The sequence below is a fragment of the Poeciliopsis prolifica genome, unplaced genomic scaffold (genome assembly GCF_027474105.1).
Source record: "Poeciliopsis prolifica strain line A6 unplaced genomic scaffold, Auburn_PproV2 SCAFFOLD056, whole genome shotgun sequence".
NCBI classification, from domain to species: domain Eukaryota; kingdom Metazoa; phylum Chordata; class Actinopteri; order Cyprinodontiformes; family Poeciliidae; genus Poeciliopsis; species Poeciliopsis prolifica.
Genome location: NW_026562431.1, coordinates 922,602 through 945,941, shown reverse-complemented (window position 1 = coordinate 945,941; position 23,340 = coordinate 922,602). Strand labels below are relative to the sequence as shown.

The 23,340-nt window shown below is 42.8% G+C and overlaps 1 protein-coding gene across 1 annotated transcript in view; it reads left to right on the top strand.

The window, feature by feature from the left end:
- plcl1 (phospholipase C like 1) overlaps positions 1-23,340 on the top strand; it is a 104,300-nt gene that overhangs the window by 66,138 nt on the left and 14,822 nt on the right. The window contains exons 2-8 of the mRNA XM_055059780.1: positions 3,191-3,265; positions 5,120-5,407; positions 5,515-5,811; positions 7,021-7,412; positions 9,759-10,872; positions 11,893-12,069; positions 20,335-20,697. Of these exons, the coding sequence (XP_054915755.1) occupies positions 3,191-3,265; positions 5,120-5,407; positions 5,515-5,811; positions 7,021-7,412; positions 9,759-10,872; positions 11,893-12,069; positions 20,335-20,697 (2,706 nt within the window). The remainder of the gene's footprint in view (positions 1-3,190; positions 3,266-5,119; positions 5,408-5,514; positions 5,812-7,020; positions 7,413-9,758; positions 10,873-11,892; positions 12,070-20,334; positions 20,698-23,340) is intronic.

Here is a 23,340-nt window from a genome sequence, read left to right as displayed (position 1 = left end):
CACAATAACCTATGGGATAATTTATTGTCCAGCCAGTTGTGTGATTGTGCCAGTTCCTATTGGGCAATAGCTTATGAGGACTGGAGTTGGAGGCTGGTAACTGATGTCATGAGGTGGCAGAACTTTCTGGTTTGACTTTCCTAAGTGAAATAGAGATGACTGAATTGAAACTGTCTTTGCTCAAGAGGAGGCAGAAGTTCACATTTTCCAAAATTAAATACTCCTGAGTTGCATGTCAGCCTCTCCTGTTGTATCCCGTGTCCCTGGATTTAGGTCTGGTCTTTGACTAGGCCACTCTAGCACATTGACATGCTTTGATCTTATTTTATCATCAGTTTTCTATTGCTTTAAACACATTTCTGCAGCACCTACAGCATGAAAATAAACTTTAACTGTAACTCGATGTAAGCCGGTCCAGAACGCGCTCCTGCCGGTTCACAGGATGTTTGACAGTTTCCGCCCTGCTTTGCGATTTAATTACCAGAGTGTTTATGTGGGTTGCTGTTGTGTAGGAGGTAAAGTTGTCAAATTGAAGCGCCTGGCACAGCCAATGTTCTTTAATTCATTTTCCCTGCTCAATAGATCAGCTGTGAGCTGCAGGAGGTTCTCACATCAGCCTTCTGCAAACCAGCAGGCCGCCACAGACGCCGCGCGCTCCTTTCACATAAAAAGTCATTTTGACTGCTGATTAAATGTTTATTGTTCTGGCACATGTTTTTGCTGTACAGCTTACAGAGCCACCTTGACAACTGTTAGCCAACAAAATCCCTTAGCGCTTGCAAAAAGAAAAATAAAAGAAATAAAGACAAACTCAAACTGCATCCATAGTCCAAGTCCGCTTGTCATTGGACTTGATGTGGGAGACACGCTGGACAGGTCATCACGGCAACACAGAGACACAAACGCACATGTGTACCTAAGGGAAATTTAGACTAACCAATATACCATTTCACATGATTTTGGACTGTGGGAGGAAGTTAGAGTACCTGGAGAGATCCTTAGCAAGTGCACGGAGAACGTGCAGAAAGACCCCAACCGTTCACCTGAAACCCCTACAATACATCCTGACATTTTGCTCCATATTCTTTAACCAACATTCGGAAAATATTCTACTCATTCTTATGTGACATTGAAGCTTTGCTCAGCACAAACAAGCAGAACAAGTCAGAGTTACATCCCACCCACCTGCCACTGCATGGAGACCATCATATGTATTTTTGAAGTGTGAATTTACCTCTTTGTTTGGTCAGTGGAAATGCAGCTGGTCCCGTCCTGCCAGCAGCTCATTCTGCACCAGAGATGACCCGTTTGCAGGCGAACCCTGTGCAGACCTCACAGTCTTTACTTCTCGTCAACATTTTCTCTCGACTGTCTTTCTGTATCTGTGCAGCCAGAGACAGGAAGCAGCTCCCTCAGCGGGGGTTACTGTCAGCGCTGGGGATTGCTCACTGTCACAGCGAGCTGACAGGTTCACACTGCGCCTGATTTCTCCTGAACTTTACCTGCTGTGAAACAAAACACCAGGCCACTTTCAATTCCAAGACAGAATAACCTCGGGTTTATCACACTTTCTGTGTGAGATTGGTAATCTCACACGTTTGTCAGACGAGAGTTCTGTGTCCGTCCTCTGCATCCTGCTGATGGGAGTTGAGGTTTGGAAGGTCTAGCAGAGGAAGCTGACATTTTTCTGTTCCAAGCAGGTTTTAGCTAGGACTGAGGGATATGAGGAAAACCTAACATCCCAATATTATTTTTTTTTTTGCCATAATACGATACACCACAACACAAGTGATTCCCTCCTTACTGCTGACAGCAGTCTCTCTGGCTTCATCCTAAGCACACATTCACACCAGCCTTGAACTCTAGTTTCAGTTAATTGTAGATTAAATATATCATATTAATTTGTATCTCAGAAATGGTTTCGCTTCAGCAAAATATGACATTTTTTTCTGGCATGGAGGGGATTGTCCCGTCAGACCATCAGTTCCTGAAACCACACATCCACACACAAAAAACTCAGTGCAATCCTGCTGGACCACACTGAAAATAGAAAGCTTGTTGGGTCCAAATGACCCCATTTCTGAGAGCACTGGAGGGTTAAAGAGGAGCAATTTAAACGTCCTGCTTATACAACACTTTTCTATTAGAACGCCGGTTACTCACCTTATTTAAAAAAGTAAAAATTAAATGTTTAGGTTTTACTTTAAATTGTAACACCACAGTTAAATCAATGCAAACTGTCATGTTACAGAATGTTTCCACCACATGGAATGAGACATATTTATTATGTTCTTTTACTGATACTTTGGATCTTTTTTCTTTTTATTTATTTTTCTGACCTTCACAGAGCTTCAGAATATCCAGAATATGCGAATACTACCAGGATGTTTCAGAAATGAGTTTTTATAAGAACAAGAAACAAATGTGTGATATATTACATAATAACGTCACACATGGGTATTTTAATGTAAGGAGCTATTAAAAATCAGCCTGTGCTTCTAGCACCTGTACATCTGCTGTGACGATGGGGGTTACCGCCGCCTACATCTAATCTGTGTGTTGCTCTAACACCGACTGATGTGTTAATATACAGCTGGCTGCTGTGGTAACTGTGGCATAAATAGGCTGCTTTATGTAACCTGCTCTCAGACGTTACTTGGTGGACAACAGTTGGAGATTCTCAGGTATTCTGCAGACAGCAGAACTTCTCTTCTGTCATCATGACTGAGATCTTCACCGGCTCTGTTGTTTCTCCGGTACAAACACATTCATGTCTTTAGAAATAGTGTGTTTATTTTGGATTTTCTACCTGGAGTTAAGCCTGGTTCTGGTTCTGGAGTCCAATAAACCAAGGACAGGACATGACATTTTCCTCCACTTTGTCCCTGTAGATTAAAGTATTTCAGTCCCAGGTTAACAATATGCATGGTTTATCTATATTAATAAATATAGTGCGTCAGCAGCAGCAGCAGGAGTACTAGTCAATTTTCTGTTTTAAATTAAAACCGATCATATTCATATTCATTTTCATATAAACTTTGATATTTTCTGAAAGTCAGAGAGAAATCTGCTGCTACAAGATCCCCTTTCTTTCCCCTTCTCAACCTTTCTTTTGATTTGTTGCTCTGGATCTGTTTAAGAAAAGAAAATCTGATTCTGAGTGTTGCTTGGTGTCCTTGTGTCTCCCCAGGACCCGTCGGTGCAGAAGGTGGGCGGAGGTAGGAAGAAGACGGTGTCCTTCAGCAGCATGCCCTCTGAGAAAAAGGTAGCTTAAACACGGGCCTTGTGATCAGCGCTTATCAACGATCACGAATGTCACATTTGATGCAATGGAGTTAAGTTGGATCTTTGTGACACATTTTTTCCAGTTTCTGTTTTAATTCTGGCTGCATATTTGATCTCTCTTCTTTTCAGAACTGATTAGGTTTATGTACATAGGTTGAATATTAGCAGGTCAACTTTAGCAGTGTTGGTTTGTGTTTATGGAGCAATTCCAGATTCTTGAAGTTAAACTGTCTTTACTGTGGATGGTGTCGCTGGCGTTCCAGCGGATCGCGGTCTCGGTGGTCCCAGAGTTTGTCCTGAACATCCTGACCGCTTTTCTTTCAACTCACAGTGACTTAGTGCCGTCAATCTGGGCAGTCACAGAAACGAGGCGTCAGGGATGTTAAATAATATAAATGATTGAAGACTTGCTGTAATAAATATGCGCTGTATGGGTGGAAATAAATTGATTGCTGCAAAAAGTAAAATTAGAATGTAAAAAACATAAAAAGATCAAAGATAATGTGATCACTTCATACATTTTGTCTAGAAACAGCCTCCCTGATGTGACACAAAACAATCCTCTGTAAGCTTATTTGAATGGATTCCCTGCATCAGCTCATATTCCAGGGAGCTGAAGAAGTCTGTGATTAAAGTCACTGTTTATTTCACATGCAGACGGTGTGCGGTGTTGTTCATTATGTGCAGCAACCTTTGAAACAGTCTGCAGAGATGTCCCGAATTTACTTTGTCAACTTGTGGAAGTTTTTGGAGTCAGAAAATAATACCCTGCCACTTAATATTCAGAGGAAATGCAACAATGTGGAGAAAATATTGAAAGACTGGAGCTTCTTCAAGAAACAAAGGGAACATCTATTCTTACTTCCAGTCCATTCTCAGTCCAACAATTGTAATGTTGTTAAAGGCTGAATGGAAGAATGTTGCCATGACAAGCTGAAGACAAAGTGTCAGAAAGAGTCATTGAAACATTGGACAAAGAAATTGTTTCTGCGTCATGTTTTGTTCAGGTTGAGGTTGAAGGGACTGTCGTCCCTCTGTGACCTTGGGGTTCATTAACTCTAGGAGACTCTCCAGAACCTGGTGGGTTTTGAGCAACAGACAACAGGATCCTTAGCTGTTCTGTAGAATGCTATCACACGACAATGAGGAGAAACTCTAGAAAGATTACCCCCAGACCAATGTCTTTCATGCTATTAAACATCTTCTCAGGCTTTTCACTAGGAAGGACAGGCTGGTTCATGTTGAGCACAATATTGAACCAATCTAAGGCCAACCAGGTCCTTTTAGGACTGACTGCTTTTCTTGACCAAATATTTGATCTCTTACTCATTTTTGAAGTTAAAGTTTTAATGAAAGTATGATTAAAAATTGAATATCATCCACAGACACTGGAAATGTAATATTTGATTCAGAGCGAGTATTCGATCCCCTACAGCCCCGCTGGAATTCTGACGCCAGTTATTAGGCTGTTTCTCTGTGTGGTTCACAAATTACAATTATCTGTCAATCAGTTAATTATGGATACTCCTGATCTCAGCTCCTAATGGCTGCAGATCTGTACAAGGTTGGGATGGGCCACATGCAACTCTGTGAAAAGGTGATAACATTTGGTGTCATTATTTGGCTAATGGTGAAAATCTAAAATGACCTTCAATCACACTCTTCATGAACTCTACATGTTTCATGAAGGGAAATAGATTACAAAAGAGATACTCAACGTTTTATTTGAACTTAGAGAATCCACATTGGAAGGATTTTTAGAAACCGTTGGTTTTTCAGAAACATGTTTCCACTTTGACCCTTAGTCTAAGATTTGTGTGACCTGTTGTTGCAGGTGAGCAGTGCAGCGGACTGCTTGGCTTTCATGCAAGGTGGGTGTGAGCTGAAGAAGATTCGACCCAATTGCAGGATCTACTCTCGCTTCTACACCTTGGATACAGACCTGAGCTGCCTGCGCTGGGAGCCGTCCAAAAAAGACTCGGAGCGGGCCAGACTGGACGTGTCCAATATCAGGGAGGTCCGTACTGGAAAAAGCACAGAGACGTTTCTTCATACCGGTCCTCTGTCTGAACACCTGGCAGAGGAAGCTGCATTCTCCATCATTCATGGAGACGAGTACCAGGTAACTCCTGGTACTTCCTTTTCCTTTATTCTGGAAAAGGAAATTCTGAAATGTCATCACCAGTTTTTTTAAAAAACCATCCCACATATTTTCCCTTCATTCTTCAGTCTCTAGATTTGGTGGCATTGTCAGCTGATGTGGCCAACATCTGGGTGACGGGCTTGCGGTACCTTCTCGCCCACCCTTCGATCATCGGCGGGGCTGGCGGAGGGTGTGGGGTAGTGGGAGGAGGGCCGGGCGATGGAGGCGGTGTGGCGGTAGAAGGCAGTCTGGGAAGCAAGATGAGGAGCGAGTGGCTGGCAGCAGAGTTCGCGCTGGTTGACGAGGATGGCTATGGGATCGTATCAGAGGATGTGGCCGTCACCACAGTCTGCAAGTTGTGCCCTGGCATCAAGGAGGCCAAGGTAAGACGGGACCTGGAGTCATACACTTTCTCAATTTGATCTTTGTGCCTCCAGGGTAATTTTCCATTGGCAAAGTGATGGCACAGTTCATAAAAACAGCTTTACCCACTGGGTCTGAAGTTTTTTCTCAGTTTTATTCTTTTGCCACAAATTAATGTGAGTTGATCCAGATCTGAATCAGATCATCAGAGTCTTTCAGCTGAAACAAAAGTTAAATTGCTGTATTTTTCTTCAATTATAGATCTTTTAGTGCTGTTTTCGACAACTAATTTTACATATGAAGAATTTAAATGTTGGCCTTTTTTCGCTGAAGCTGATAAGTGACGAGCTGTAATTCACATTGAATCCAAGCAGATCAGAGTCCTGGCGTAAAGTGGGTTAAAAAGTGTTTTTTGAAGTGGGTGTTTTGCTGAACTACAGAAAATTTTGTCCATCGTGACCAGAGTTTCTGAAGGACACAGTCCTGAATTATTTTCATATCACAAGCAACCAAAAGAATCTGTGGGCTTAGGAGATAACCAGCAGGAACATACCTTTGCCAAGATCAGATCAGAAGAGAACTGCTGCAAGCACGGGCAGAGATTGGATGATAGAGAGAGCAGAGAGGAACTGTGAAGGAGTTTCATAATTCACTGTGGCTCACTTAAACATCCTTATTGAAAATTCTCATTTAAAAATGCTTTGTTGATTCCAAAGGAAAACAAAATATCGTTGCAACTCATAGTTCAAAATTCATCAGTCTTGTAGATGGAACTATAGCTACAAGAAGAGATCGTAGCGGACTGTGTTGTAGCAAACTTCAACAAAATTTTGCATACATTTGTAACAAAACGCAGCTAGTGCCATGAAGAGGATGCTCAGGATTGTCCATAGTTTTGTTGATTTGATGTAAAATCCTTCTTTGCACCATCATCTCCAGAGGTTCCACCGTCATCCCTAGAACAGAACCAGATCAGAACCAGCCTTCTTTATCAGCTTGTTGAGCCTCCAGGTCTCTGATGCTGCTGCCCAAAGAGATGACGAATGAAAAGATGAAACAACAGACTGTGGGAAGATCTGCAGCATCTTGCTTCACTGAAATAAAGATAGAACGTTTATTCTTTTTTTGAATTAGCTTGCTAGGTGTTGGGTCAGTTGTCACCTAAATGAGTTTTCTGTGACTCAGACTGACCGGATGGTGCCTGGTCGTGCTCTCTGTTCTTTCCACAGGTCCGCCTGCGATTTAAGGAGATCCAGCGGAGCAAAGAGAAGCTCACCTCCCATGTGACGCGGGAGGAATTCCAGGAGGCCTTCTGTGAGCTCTGCACTCGACCCGACGTTTACTTTCTGCTGGTTCAGCTGTCCCAGGACCGCGAGTGCCTGGACCCTCAGGACCTCCGCCTCTTCTTGGAGACGGAGCAGGGCTTGTCCCTGGCTACAACCGAGGGCTGCTGGGAGCTGCTGAGGCGCTACGAGCCGTCGGCGCAGGGCCGGGAGCGCGGCCTGCTGGGCCTGGACGGGTTCGCACGCTACCTGCAGTCGCCCGAGTGTCAGCTTCTGGACCCCGAACACCTGGGCGTCTGCCAGGACATGAACCTGCCCCTGTCACACTATTACATCAGGTTTGACGGCTCACTTTGCTAGAAGAGCAAAACAAGAAAATATGTAGATTCTATAGAGAACTGCATTTCCTAGTGCTGGCTCAGCCTGTCATGATAACAAATGTTGCTGCATCATCATCAATTTACTCAGAAGTTATTGAGATAAACAATAATATTGTTTTCAGGTAATATAAGTGTAAGGCATAATAATGCAAGAACACATTCTCAAAGATCAATAAACTTTAAATTCTAGTCAGCATTCAACATTGGAACTGGAAAACATTTTAAATTATCCAAAATAAATAAACAAAACAACAAAAACAATAAATAAAATGAATTATGAAGTTTCTGCAAACAAAATTGTCCTTCAGAAAGTGGAGCTAGTTGAGACTAAAACACCAGACTGAAAACTTTTCTCATCCAGATTTTAGTAGAAAGAGAGAAAATAGAAAACAAACCTCCTTGGCTGCTGCACTGACTGATCCGTTCTCTGCTCAGCCTGGATGTGGATGTGTGCTTGTGATGTGACCAAATGCAAAAAAGCTTAAAGGGTTTGCATATTTTTGCGAGGCCCTGTACATAATACAAAACTGGAGATGGAAAGCAAAAATGCTCTCCAGCTGTGTCTGTACAACACGGCTTACTAATTATAAATAAGTCCACTGTTTCTGTGTAATCACAGGTGTTGCTGGAGTTCAAACACCAATCAATCCTAACACCACAGCTGGATCAGTGGCTGGTTATGTATGCATGTTTAGGTTTTCTGTTTCTGACATGCGTATGGGGTTGTTTTCACTTTTTAGAGCACTCTCAGTTATCTGCATGAGCGCCACCAACAAATCCCGTCACACTGGTAGAAGGGTTAGCTGACCGAAGAAATTTTTTTTTGTAGATACACTTATTTCCCAGAAGCACATATTGTTCTGCGCTGTTGCAAAGTCTCCACACATGACTCTGCACTGGGTTCATTCAGTGGCTGCTTTCTGCATATCTGCCAGATGGTTCTGCTTACTCACGGCTGTGTGAGAGCCAGCACTAAATCCAACATTTGAAACCAATACGCACATTAAGTTGCAGTTATTGTGCCAGTTTTACGTTACACGCTATGTTAGGTCATCTGAAGCCGCGTCTTACTCAGTGAAGCGCTCTTGCAAAAGCCAGACCTTTACAGCTTACAGTCGGATAAAAGAAAATGGAAATATTTTTCCTCTTCCTCCAAACAGGCCTCATAAAACTACTCCTCAGATCGACTTGTTGTTTTTATAGGACATCATGCAGGAAGAACACATAGAGAGCAGGTGTCCCATGACTGGATTAATCTTCAAATTACATGCAGTCGCGCTCTCTTAGTGGCTTATTCAACTTTTATGGTGCCACAAATAACGACTGGAATCAGTTTAGGGGTGGATAATAAGCTGATGTTCCTCTAAGGAACAGAAAGATTCAAGCCAGACGGACTTGTTCAGAGAGTTTAAGGTTTGAGGATCCACAGGACATGGAACTTGACCTGTTGAGGTCAGGGAGTAGTGGAGTGACTTGTGCTAAATAAAACACAAGACACACTGCAGCCTAGTACGGCTGTTACCTTCCTGTGCAATTCTTATAAAATAAAATCTTTCACTTGGACTCTCTCTGGTAGATTTTTTAACAGGCCAATCAGCAAACAGAAAAAAACTTTATGAATGATGATGTCGATGATGTTTCAGAATTGCAGTCTCCCTGTAGTTTTATCACTGCCAACAGAGGAAGTGGAGGAAGCTGTTCAAGTGTGCTGGTCACACGTCTAAATGATTAAATTAACGTTAGCAGCCACCTGGTTCAGATCTGCACTTTTCTCTGCACAGTGGAGGATGGTTGTTTATTTCCAGTAAGCTTCATAGTGTCATACTGGTGCATTACATACAACTCGGGAAAACTTTAGTGATTGGGTGAAATTGAAAACTTCATCACAGTCGAAGCAATTGTTTCTCGATAGCGGGGAGCTCTGACCCTCTGGACAAAGCGAAAAGCTAATTGGATGATTTTGTTTTTTCTGTGCATCATAGGAAGCCCTGGAACAAAACACTGTAGTAACCAACAGAAATGACTATGATTTGTACTGAACTATTCTGATCTGTATAGTTTTGTCTTGCAATACTAGATGCTCTCATCACATGGTTTTATAAAACTCTTCAAAAGTCAATGTTTGAAATATCTGTACACACAGATTCATTCCTCTTTAGCCTCAAAACTATGAATACAATTCACTGCAACTAATTGCCCATATCAACCACCTAATGACTGACCCGTCCTTATGTTTTCTGATTTCATGTTGTGTTTTCTGTGTGTGTGTGTTTTCTGAGCCGTGCCTGTGTGTGTCCTCTGCAGTACTTCATACCGCTCCTACCTGCTGGATGACCAGGTCCACGGCAGAGCTGACCTTGGCGGCCTCATCAAGGCCCTGCAGTCCGGCTGCCGGTGCTTGGAGCTGGGTGTGACCGATGGCCCCGAGGGCGAGCCTCTGCTCGGGGTCGACTATGGGCCCGACATCTCTCACCACCATCATCACCACCACCACCATGCGCCTGTTACCATTCGCTCTGCACTGGAGGTAGTCAATAAATATGCCTTCCTGACTTCCCAGTACCCTTTGCTGCTGTACCTGTGTCACCGGTGCTCCCCGGGTCAGCAACGCACCATGGCCCACCACCTGAAGAAGGTGTTCGGGTCCCGGCTTTACACCCCTGATGCCCAGCATGTGAGTCTGGGAGGGCGGGCCACGACTCTGCCCTCCCCCGAGCAACTGAAGGGGAGGATCCTCCTAGTGGGGAAGAAGCTCCCTCCAGAGGAGGAGGGCTCTGATGGGGAGGTGTCTGAGGAGGACGAGGAGATCGGAGGGGGCGGGCCCCTGGCAGGAAGAAGGATGACCATCCCTGGGGAGGAGGAACTGGGCGTGGTCTTGGTGGTCCCACCTCCTTCCCAGCCCAGAAAGCTCAGCCTCCACAGGGAGCTGTCGGACCTGGTGGCTATTGTCCGGACCAGCAGCCGCAGCTTCTACACCCAGAGGGGAAGTTACAAGCAGACCCAGCAGCAATCCCCCACCAGCAGTCCCTCATCCCCCGGCTCGCCCGTCTCCCCGGAGCTGCCTTACTGGACGATGTGCTCCCTGGGCGAGGGAGAGGCCGGGCGGCTAACCAGCGAGAGCCCGGAGGACCTGGTGGTGTTCACCAAGCGCACCCTGACCAGGGTACGGCCCAGCTCAGTGCGCCTGGACTCCAGCAACCCCAACCCGCAGGGATACTGGAAGGGAGGGGTCCAGCTCGTGGCCTTGAACCAGCAGACTCCAGGCGCCATGCTGGACCTTCACCGGGGCCGCTTCACTCAGAACGGGGGGAGTGGCTACGTCCTCCGGCCCGCCGTGATGAGGGACGAGGTGTCGTACTTCAGCGCCCACACACACGGCTGCGTGCCAGGAGTCCCGCCTCAGACTCTGCGCGTTAAGGTCCAGAAGCTGCTCTGTTGTTTTTACTTTAATACTCAACAATTAATAACTAAAACTTCAGTATCATATACTTAAATGGGCAGAGCTATGTAAATTAGAATGTTACTCCCTCTAATTATAATAGTATCAAAAACATACCTGGAGTGTTGCCTTGATCTTTTCATGGCTGAGAAATCCATTAATTTTTTGTGGCAACTGTTCAGCAGCCATCTTTCAGACAAAGCTCATCTTTAGAGATGCAGTTTCCTCCACTCAGTACCTTCAAACTAGCCAGAAGCAATTAGCTATCACCCAGTGAAACTGCCTTTCCTGGTAAAAAAAATGTTGCTAAAGGATTAATAGTGGAGCCATGTTGTCATGACTTCCTGAAGGCGGAGTTTCAGAAAGAGCAGGAGTTTCTTAAAGAGACATAGGCCCAAATTCAAGCAGTTGTGTTAACTTTCTTTGATCTTTGTAATAATTTTACGTAACATAGTTACTTGAAATTGGTTGTGCTGTAAAATGATACCATGTCACCAAATCCTGTTGCATCACTATCACTGTCACATAACCAAAAGTAATACCACATAACCAACACAATGATGAATATTGGCTGTTAATATCAGCATATTTCTACTTATCTGACTGATACCAATAATTTAAACAATGACTGAAATAACATCGGCTGATACTGATGGCGAAGCTGATATACAGTGAGCCTGCCCTTTGACCCTGCTGAACCCCTAAGATTAGGGGTGTCAACATCCAGTCCTCGAGGGCCGGTTTTCCTGCAACTTTTAGATGTGCCTCTGCTGCACCACACCTGAATAGAATAATTAGGTGATTGCCAAGGCTCTGGAGAACTTATATACACAAGCCATTTCATTCCTGTGTTTTGTACTTGTGGCACATTGAAAAACTGCAGGACAGTGGCCCTTGAGGACTGGAGTTTGACATACCTGCCTTAGATATAAAGGTTGTCTTCAGAGATTTTTTTTTCTGATGAACTTCACATGATTTGCTCTGTATTTTGTTGAGCAGGTGATCAGTGCCCACAATCTGCCCAAGCCTCAAGGGTCAGGGGCCAAGGGTGAGGTCATTGACCCGTATGTTGTGCTGGAGCTGCACGGGGTCCCGGCTGACTGTGCAGAGCAGCGGACACGCACTGCCGCTCAGAACCAGGACGAGCCCATGTTTGACGAGACCTTTGAGTTCCAGGTAAGCCAAAGACATTAATAAATAAATAAATAAAATAAATAAATATCTGACCTCATTATTATGACATTTAGCAAATATAAATAATTCTGGTGATTCCAACTGTCCTGAATCAAGAGTAGTTTGGTCTGATTTAACTTCACAAAGAAAAAAAAAAATTCTGTTGCCTGTAAACTTCCTGTTTAAACTGTAAATGATGAAGCTTTGCATGATTTCACTAAACTGAGTTTGCAGCATTTCCAAAATTTATTATAACCCTGAGCTGGAGCTTCATAAATTCGATGGGGGCCAGATATTGGTCAGTTGTGCTCATCTGCTCATAAACCTTTGAAAGCAAATGCAGAAAAACACAGCTTGAATTTTAAATCTTGTTATATAAATGCATGGCGGCTCTTTATGATAATCCTGCTTAGACTGCTTAATGTTACTTAGACTTTCCACCAAAGGCTCTTTGTTGGTGTTTGAGAAACGTTTATCAGCTCTGTGCGACTAAAAAAGGTTTATGAAGTCGTGCGCTGTGATTGACGTTAATATCAGAAATCTTCAGCTGTTTAAACTCGGCGGTCCACACATTGTGTTTTTAACGGGACTCGCCTCTTTAAGGTGAAAGATGAACAGAAGTGTGAACGGAACAACAGAGGTCTCTGTGGATTTAGAGAGGTTGGTGTCGGCTCCGCACCTGCAGGAGAGCAGAACGGGGCAGGCGGACGGGTGGCAGGGTTGGGACCATCAAGATCAAAATGAAGTGCTCCTGTGAAAACACTGCTGTATGATGCAGATCCATTAAAACATTAAAACGGATGACATTTGATGACTTGCTGATTGAGCTTTGTTGTCCCTCACAGACAGTCCTGCGTAATTGTAGCTGAGCCACAATGGCGAACAGTCACAAATCATATGCGCTTCGTGTTCCCATTGTGTGTGTGTGTGTGTGTGTGCGCGTGTGCGTGTGTGGGGGTGTGTGTGTGTGTGTTTGTGTTGCTTCCTGCAGACATAATGTACTTCCACAAAGACTGAAAAAGATTGGAATAATACCTGTAATCAGTAGGCAGTAATTGCAGTGACTGTTTGGCAGGAGACGGGCTTTAAATAAGATTTGAATGGACGGTTTGTCTGTCTGAGACGGCAGCGTGTGTGTGCATGTGCATTAGTGAATCACATGTATGAAGCTCTGTGTGAGTGTGCCACTCAGTATAAGTCCACTTGGTTTTGTTCAGATACTTTATGTTCATTTTCATAACCTACATGAGGGTTTTATTTTGTCCTTTCCATCGCCTCTCAGACTCTTGTTAGCCTTATTTTTCCTCTGCGGTGTTGAGCGAGTCGCCATGTTAAGGTCTGTTCGCCGTTCTGTGACAATCTTCAATTTATATGAAGAGAAAATATCTTGTTGTTACCTCATGTTATTGTGAACCTGCCTTTCATTTCAGTGTGACAGACAGATCCGCTGCCTCAGGTAAATGACGCTGCAGCGTCGCCTCTCTGCACATTTGATACCGTAGCAACTGGGTCACCAACTAAACCAGGCTTCTGACAGGCAGACAGTGGAGAGAAACTCCTTCATTACTCTGGATCTTAATGGGGAAGTATTATGTAAAATTGACCTTTTTTTTTTTAGCTTTACATCATGTTATAACATTATTCTGTGATCAAGAACATGCATGGAATCTTTCGTGTGTTTGAGAAATCCTTTAATCTCCATAGTAACCATTCAGCTGTGCAAAACACCTGGATGGATTTAGCCCCGCCTCCAAGGACGTATCTCTTTCTCAGAGCTGCAGTTTCTAATCTTCCGCTTCACAGAGCAGTCCTCCTCCCACATCTCCTCCACTCAGCTCCTTCAGACTAGCCGGGAGTAATTAGCAAACACCTAGTGGGACTGCGTATCTCCTGAGTTCATTATAGGAGCTACTTCTCAGTGCAACGAGGGTAAAAACATTGCGAAAGGGTTAATAGAGGGGCCATGTTGTGATGACTTTCTGAAGGTGGAGTTTCAGAAAGGGCAGGAGAGACAGTGGCCCAATTTCAAGGCATTGAATTACACAGTCAAATTTCTTTTAAGTTATATTTGAAAAATATATCATTTTTATAACAACTGAGGGCAACATAGTTACTTAATTGTGCTATAAAATTCCACTATATGACTGGAAAACAGGAAGAGCTCAGTTTTTCACAGATTATCTGTCTCATACCAAACTTGTCACAACACAGTGACAGTTTCAACCAACACATAAAAAATATTTTCAGGAGATACTGCAGCTTAGAAGCTTCTGTGTTGTCATTATAAACAACACACAACTCATTTTCATTTTTCTTGAGCATCATTTCGTTTGTACAAACTGTAGTTTTCTTACTTGGTTGTGTCTTTCTGTGGCTGCAGGAACCTCAGTCTGTCAGGTAATCAGTAACATCGCTGAAAAGTTCTTGGCAACAACAAAAAACCAGGTGTGTAAGTCAGCCTGACTCATTAGACGCAGAATGTATAACCCAGGGCTTAGTGGGACTACAGGGAGGTGTGTCAGACACTACACACACACACACACAAACAGCCCCATCAGACACCCAGAATTACAGAGCATACACAGCATCTCCCAGTCAGACACACAGCTCAGGTAAGGAGATACTGTTTGCGTGTGTGTGTGTATGTGTGTGTGACTGTGTGTCTTAATCATTTGACCCCGAGGCTCTGCCACAGGGGCCAAGCTGAGGATGAACTAAGATCCAGGGCTTTGAAAGGAAACTGCTGCCTCAGCTGTCAGCACTCATAGAGGTGGTGTGTGCGTATGTGTGTGTGTGTGTGTAGGTGTGCGTATGTGCGTGTGTGTGTGTGTGTGTGTGTGTGTGTAGGTGTGTGTGTGTGTGTGTGTGTGTGCATGTGCGTGCGTGTGTGTGTGTCAGAGGTATGTGTGTGTTAGGGAGTGTGACATGTGTTGCGTTGCACTTTCTGCTTTTACAGAATGTGGAAGTTGGGAACTTGAGAAAACTTGGACTCTTCATTGTGTTATCATCTTGGTTACGGTACATCACCGCCTCCCACAGGTGGAGGCCACAAGTACAGTTGCTCATTGAGCCACCGCCTCAGTTTGTTGAAATTAGTGGACAATGTTAAATATTTTTATTTCTATATTTACTCTTTATTTATGCAGTTTTATATTTTTGTCTTGATTGAAAAAGATGACTGTTTGGATTCAATGAACCGAATATGATTTATTACAGGGACCCGGGGTCTTTTATACAGCCCCACTATCTACCCCCAATGAGCACCACTGTTTATTACATATTTGTTAAAACTGTTAGCATGTTGTGACAATTATCAAATTTATTATTCAATTTCATGTTGGGATCAATAAAGTATTTTTGAATTTGAATTGGACTGTGTAATATGAGTCATAATGTAAGGAAAAACAATCAAGTTCCTCCACCTCTTCCCTGAGAAACTATTTGCCATCTGCAAAAACAGTTAAAATCAACCACTAAGCCCCTCCTCATCAAGCCATGAGGAGGGGCTTAGTGCTGTCAATGAGCCTCATGAAGACAATGTGAAATGTTTTAATGGCAGAGAAACAACTTACTGGTTCAGGGAAACTGTCTACCTATTGTCATTGATTAGCATGCCAACTAGTCTTAGCTTTCATGGCAGTCTCTGTGGTGAACCAACTGAGGCGTGAGGGTGATTGACAGTGGTAAGACCCTCCTCCTGGTTTCTGTCTGAGTTTTTCTGTGGTGTAGCACTGGGAACACTGGGAGAAAGCAAAAAAGGTATTTTTTTTGGCAGATTATCTGTATTACACTGTCCCAAAATAACAATAACTTTAACAAACATGTATAAACATGTATTTTAATAAAACTTGAATACTGCAGCTTTAAACCACCAGAGCTTCTTTATGCCCTGATTCAGAAGGAGGGGGCAGTTTGCTTTTACCATGACTGTACTTGTTTGTTACACTCCCTGCACTGCAGATTATATGTTTGTAGGAAAACCAGCATAATAGGTTGTTTCAAAACATCATGATGAGAGATAGTGAGATCAACTAAATTGGACCTTTGTAGTCAGGCAGCTAGGCTGAGGGGCTCCTCATGAAAAGTTTAAGCTGCTTCTAAAGTAAAACTTCTGAGAGAAAAACAACCTGTGTCCGTTGAGCCAGGAGCTCCACGTCTTTTATTCTCACTCGGTCCCTAATTTGGAAGTCGGGATTGCTTCATCTAAACTGATGTAGCATGAGAAGGACGTGGCAAGCAGAGTGAAACAAACTGGCTGCTTTCATGGTTTTAGAAACGCCTGCTGACAACTGAAATTAAATTAGATTTATTTCAATTCTCCACAGTCAGTTTTAAGAACTGAAAGCTGTGTAAAACCTTATATTTCCCCAAAATGTGAATGACATTTGAAGCAATGAGGTCTGAAAACAAACGTCTGGAGCGGTCTGCAAAGAGGGAGAGATACTTTCACCTGTATTTCTTCCCCCCGTTCTTGTCTGCTATTGCTCCGGCTTTTCCCCATCAGCAGGTCCTGTGCTGAATGCTAGGCGAGTTAGCATAGCCACTACTATGCTGACAGTGTTTTGACGGCTGATAAACGGTTTTCCTGTAGTAGTAAGTTGTTTCTCCACCATTAGCATACTTAGCAGCGAGTATGTCATGTTGATAGACAGCACCATGACCCTCCTCCTGACTCTGATTGTTTTTGATCAGAAAAAACAACCAATCCTCCTCCTTATTGGTGGAGGAGATTGATCTTTTCACTGGTCATCCTCTAGTGAGTATGACCTCATCTGATTAAACTCGTCAGCTTTACATTTGTAGATTCATTTTAATTGGTGGGAGTTTGGGATAATGTAGACATCTTAATAAATTCAGAACAGAAGGTGCAGCTGCAGAATGCTGTGGCGGATTATAATCACTGACAAATCAACCATTTTGTCGACCAAATTAGCATTACCTCCAGCTGTAGAATGTAATACATAATTCACCCCTGCATTATGCTTCAAACTAAAGTTGATAACAATTTAAGTTGCAAAACTTTGAGGACCTATATGTTCAGTAGAAAACACAATACATGGTGCGTATTTATGCATTTCACATCCATTATAAACACAACTGCAACAAGTTGTCGTGGTTTTAGATGAGCTTCTGACCCACATGCATGATTATTCTCGGGAGACCAAGGAAAAGTTTTAAAAAGTTTATGTCACAATGACATGAATAATGTAGAGGTCTTGGTATCTACTAGTGTTAGATGGAACAGATGAGATATCAGTTCATCTGTGAGGAATATCAATCTGAAGGCTGGACAGAGTGAGATTAATGTTACTGACTGACGTTAGGATGTCCGCTGCGAGGGTCCGGGGGGGTTGGAGCAGGTTGAGTGAATAAAACATGGAGGCTGGAGCAGGTTGAGCAGTGACAGTGTAGGAGGGAGGACAGGTTGTACGGAGGATGAAGATGGAGAGGAAGATCGGGAGATTATTGACGGTTTGATCTGGCTGAGGGAGATCCAGGAAACCAAATATTTGTTTACGTGTTCATTCATTGCGCCTTATATTTATTGTTTAAGAGGCGAACTGCACTGCATTTGGTTGGGAGAAAATATAATTTACTTTCTGCTCTATTCTATAAATTCATCAAGTTAACAAATGTTAACATACAGTCCTGAAACCACAAACTGTAGATTTATTTTTTTATCTGATTGGTATGTCAGGATTTATATTTTTTAATTATTCCAACAGATTATTTTTTATTGTATGTTTTGCTAAAATAAAGCACCTCTCTCCAGGTCAAACTTTTTTGCGAACACTGTTCATCTGAAATCCTCCCTTCCGAACCAGTTCTGTTTCACCTTGGATCGGAACAAGAAATGATTCTGCTGGACCTCTCAGGCAGAATGAAAGAATGAAGAGAGGAGCCGGATTAAAAAACGTCTCTGTAATCATCTCTCATAATTACGTGGATGAATGGGATTATTCAGACGTTTCGAATTCATCTGCGGCTCGTTAAGAAGCAGCACAGGCGAAAACAAAACTCTACCCTGATGGAGCTGGACTCTGCTTCAACCTTTGGTGACCCCCAAAAACCTGACAGTGGTTGAAATGGTAACTTTTAAACTGGCAAAGCAACATAACTTATCATATGGTTAGATTGAATTTTTTTTTCAGTTTTCTCAAAGCTAAAAATAACATCCAAATTGAAAAACTCACCCTCAGATGTCAAGTATACAGCCCCTCTGTGTGTAATGTATTCTCAGGATTCTCAGAAGTTTGTTAGAGAATATTGGAATCATAAAGGCCAAGGAACACAGAGACCTGTTTTTATACATTTATTTTCTGAAAAAAACAATATCCTTTGAAATAGAACTTCTTGAACGTGACCTGAGACAACATGAGCCTGTTATTTAATGTGTGAAGCCGTGCTCATGCACCCTAGATGATGTTCCATCTTGTGGACACAGTTTCAGATGCTCAGTTGTCCTGCTTTTCTTTGGATCTTGCATCAGAAGATCAAATCTGTTATTACAGATTGACAACTCAGCCTGAAGAAATGTTTCAAACTGCAGCTGAACCTCAGTGTGCATCAGCTCTGCTGCTCCAGTGCGTCTGCTTAGCTAATACGTCACATCAGTCAGTTCTCATCTGACCTGTTCAGGTCGTACAGAACAGGAAGTATTGAACTGTAGTTGTAAAGTTTGAGCTGGAACTCTAATCAAGCCGTTCCAGATTTTTGTGAAGTTCCCCCAACCAACAAAGTAACCCATTCACTTCATTGTTTGGGCAACATTTTACAAACAATCTGTGTTGAGTCCAATCACATTATAATTAAATGAACTTGGACTGTATCAGACTTACGATGTTGTGAACAGGACAAAGCTGCTATAGAAAATAGATGGATGAATTGCACTTGTATATTTCTCTCTAATCACCTTAAATTAAACGTCAGCTTCCTGTTTATTGACTCTTAAAAGTCAGTCACCAGTCTTATGCTTTTGTAAAGATTGTTGTAATGTGCAGCTTTGAAGTTTGTTTAAATGTCAGCAGGCCATAATGTTTCAGTGCTGCGTTCACTGCCAGCAGCTTGTTTATAACAGCTTTTATGAGTTGGCTTCGGTTGAATTGACAAGTTCAGAGCCAGGTGAGTCAAAGTGGCTCAGGAACTCTGCTCTGGATGTTACATGCACAGGGAGACAAACACGTAGACATGGGTTTCTTAGGAGGAAATCATACGTTAATATAGGTTTTTTTCCCCCTCTAAATATGCAAACAAATAAATCACTTTGTGTTTCATTTTTCCACTTTTCCAAATGTATTTTCATGTATTGACCTGCTCTCTGCCTGGTCTGTTACGAACTGACATGTTGACAGCAGTGATAGACCCTGTCAGATGATCAGAATGCAGCTTGAACTACACTTCCAGATGTCGTCAAACTGTTTTTATAAGAGCAGGTTAGGAGCTTTAATATGCAGTCTGATGCTGCTGTTGGAAATCAGTTGGACGGATGAAAAAGGGCCTGACTTCATATCGCACAGTAGTTCTGTTGCCTTTGCCAGAGTTTGCAGTTTTGCTGTATAAATTACTCTACATTTTTATACAATTCAAGCTTCCGTGGATTGCATCTCCTTGTTCCTCATCTTCCATCTTCTTGGAAAAATCCCTTTCATCGCGTGATAGCGGCTGGTTGATGTTAATTATAAAATGTCAAAGCAGAGCAAAGAATCACAAAGTTTAAAATCAGCCAGTTGGTGCAACCCCAACTCCCCCCACACACTCACCCCCAACCGTTCCCTCAAAAACATGTCAGATAACGTTCCATTTGAAATCAGATATTGTACATGCACTGCATCAAAAGAAATGCAGAACCGTTTTTTTCTAGCTGTCTTGTGTAAAATCAGAGTAAGCTTCTTTTGAGTCAGTTAGATGAAGAAAATTCAGTTCTTTTTCTTAAATGCAAGAAGAATGAGAGAAACGTTTTCAATTAATTTAGACCACAGAACATGTTTAAGGTCTTTGTCCTTCAGTCCATTTGCAAATTGTCTGGCCTTCTACGTCCCTTACGGATTAATATTGTTTTTCTCACTGAGTGGATTCTAAAGTGGTGAGAGAGAATTCAGCCTCCTCACTGCCTGATGGAAGAAACAGTTCTACAATCTGGTATAGTGTGCGAAGGCTCCTGCACCTCTTCCATTAAGTCCAAACATGTAATGTGCTGGATGACTTTGGGTGTGTGTGCATGTAGGTGTGTGTGCTTGTGTAATGCCTCGCTCCACATCCTGTGTGCAGGTCAACATGCCTGAGCTGGCCTTGCTGCGCTTCGTGGTGCTAGACGACGACTACATCGGAGACGATTTCATCGGCCAGTACAGCGTGGCCTTCGAGTGCCTTCAGCCGGGGTACCGTAACGTGCCCCTGCTGGGCCTGGCGGGAGACCCCTTACCACACACCAGCCTTTTTGTTCACGTGGCTATCACCAACCGGCGAGGCGGAGGGAAGGCCCAGCGGCGGGGCCTGTCGGTGCGCAGGGTGGGCCGGCGAGGGAGGGAGTACGTCTCTCTGCGTCACACCGGCATCAAAACTCTGGATGAGGTTTTCAAACAGGCCGGCGGACCCCTAAAGGAGGCCACGGACTTACGAGAGGATGCTCAGGTGAGACAAGGGAATGGGCGGGGTTTATATTACACTGCTTTTAGAGAGCAGGATCACTCTCTCTTTTGGCCTAAAGTGTGACTGATGTATTTGTCCTTAAGGCTGGATTGTGAATCCAACAGGGTTGGTGTTAGTCCAACTCCGGTCCGTTTGTCTTGAAAGTCCAACTTCTTTGGTGGGAATATATAATCAAACTCTGATCCGTGTGAAAAGAAGTGAACTCTGGCGCGGTTCAAATGCAAATGTGAACAACAGATCGCTCCAAAAGCAGGAAGTGGACTATAGTTAGAATATTGCTATAGCAGGAGGAGTGACTGGTGGTCTTCAACAAAGGACAAAAGAGAAAATAGGAGTTCTCTTTTTTACTAGCTAAAACCTGATTGTAATTCATTTTTGTTTACATTTTATGAAGAAGTAAGTAAGGAATAAAAAGCACAAACATGTATTATCTGTTCATGACAATTATATGATCCTAATATTTCATTTTAAGTTAAAAACAAAACCTCAAGAAATACAAACCACACTGCATTTTTTATCACATTTCTTTGTAATTTTGCTCTGATCTATATGTGTATATGTGTTTTGTTCACATGATGTAGAAAAAATTATCACGATTTACAAACAAAATGATGTTTGTAAAATGAGCGAAACAGATCTCATTTTTATTGGCTTCACCAGACAAACATGAAATTTCATTATTATAGTGTGTGTGAAGTAATAAAGAAAGAGATTCACTTGGGGAATTCTATAATATTAAGCCAACTTTATTTGTATTGTCTGCAAACACAAACACACTTCCACTCAGCCCTGAACCGAACAGCCCAGATAGACTGTATATGCCTGTGAACTTTCCGTGTGTTAAAAGGATCTGTGAGTGTGTGGCTGAGGTGCAGGAGCTGCAGTCAGCCGCTACCTGAGACTCCTTTGTGGGCCGAATCAGAGAGGAGGAGGCGGAGGAGGCGTGACAAAAAAGCAATAGTCGGTGAGAAGAGTGGAGGAGGACAATAAAGCTTCTATAAATACCAGGAGAAGTGAAGGCTGGCCGTGCAGCAGCCACCAGTTCTATCGCTGAACACTAACATGAACTGGTGGGCAATGTGAAAAGAAGAACTACATGTGTTCTTACTGTGCTTGTTTGTATTTGTGTGCAACAACAGGTCTGGTTTGGCTACAAATACCTAGAAATGATTGTAATTATTATCAAAATTATTAACTTATATCAAAGTTACCAAGTTGGAGCACCACCTGATTATTAGGAAAATGACGGCCAAATATTTCAGTCTCAGTTGTTGTCTTTAAATGTAAAGGTATTAAAATAACAATAGATCAATGCATAAATCTAGAGCTGAAGATGTAAGGGATATAGACAAATAACTTCTCTCCAATATACGAGAGTTTATGAAAAAAAGGAACTCGACCTTCAGGTTTATTATTTTAATCACCAAACTCACTAAGCTGGTAACGCTCAACCAAACGACTTAGTAAAAGATGAAAGAATGATGAATAAATGACTAAAAGTAAAACAGTAAGAATGCACTAGTACCAGAATATATTCTGCATTCTCAAACAGCTGAGAATAAGAGTAATATAATATCACATTCCTAGATTCACGCTCACAAAGGCACACGCATTTATACACCAGGTAGGCAATGTTCCTTTCCCAGAGCACATCAATATGCGGCAGGAGGAATCGAACCTACAACCTTCCGATCACAAGACGATTCCTTTTGAAGAATTATGAGTAAAGCAGGATCAAAGCTTATCTATATGCGGATGATAAAGTTTACTTCACTTGACTGTTCCTGCATGTGGAATACAGATGTTGGATGCACACACGACAGACTGAATGAAATTCAGGGCTTCATCTCAGCAGCAGCAGTCCTCCTTTCACTGGTGAAATAGTAGAGGAAGTTTCATCGGAAGGTCCCCAAAGTGCAGAAGAGACAAAAAGCTCCTTCAGCGTCTCATCATTGTTAGCATATCACATATTCATGCAGTGAATATCCTATTTCTGCTTAAAGTGACAGTTTGTGGAAATGATAGTTCTTATCACAGCCTCCTTGTAGTTTTTAGACCTTCACATAGCTAGAGGCCCAACAGTAAACCCTGTATATGTGCTGGGAAACAATGAATACTGCATGACCTCTCCAGCGTCTGCATCACAGACTGCTTCCAAGGCCATAAAGACATTTTTTCCTGCTTATCAGTCCAGCACAGAGCCTGACCTTAGCCCTTTCCAGCTCCTTCCACAGGTAGCCAACAACTGTTTGACTCCAAAATAATGCAAATGCAGAAGGTCAGGCTAATTCTATAAACAAGCCAGAATCTCTGAGATCCTGGTGAGAATCCCAGAGCTGAGACTGATCCAGGTCTTCCGACTGGCCAACATGGCTTTTGGACCACACAGTCTGTACTGGCTCACTTTTGCAGAGCTGCTTTAAAGAGACAGCACAGAATGCCATCGCTGGGCTGCAGGGCGCTCATTTATCTAGCTATGTGAACTGCCATGAATTATTGCTTCTTTTCATAAAGCTTATGCTTCCCTTATATAATAGCAACATAAACCTAGAAGGTTATGTTAGAAAACAGCTCTCCACCATTCATTGGCACTGCACACAAGAGAATTCAAACAAAAGCATCTTT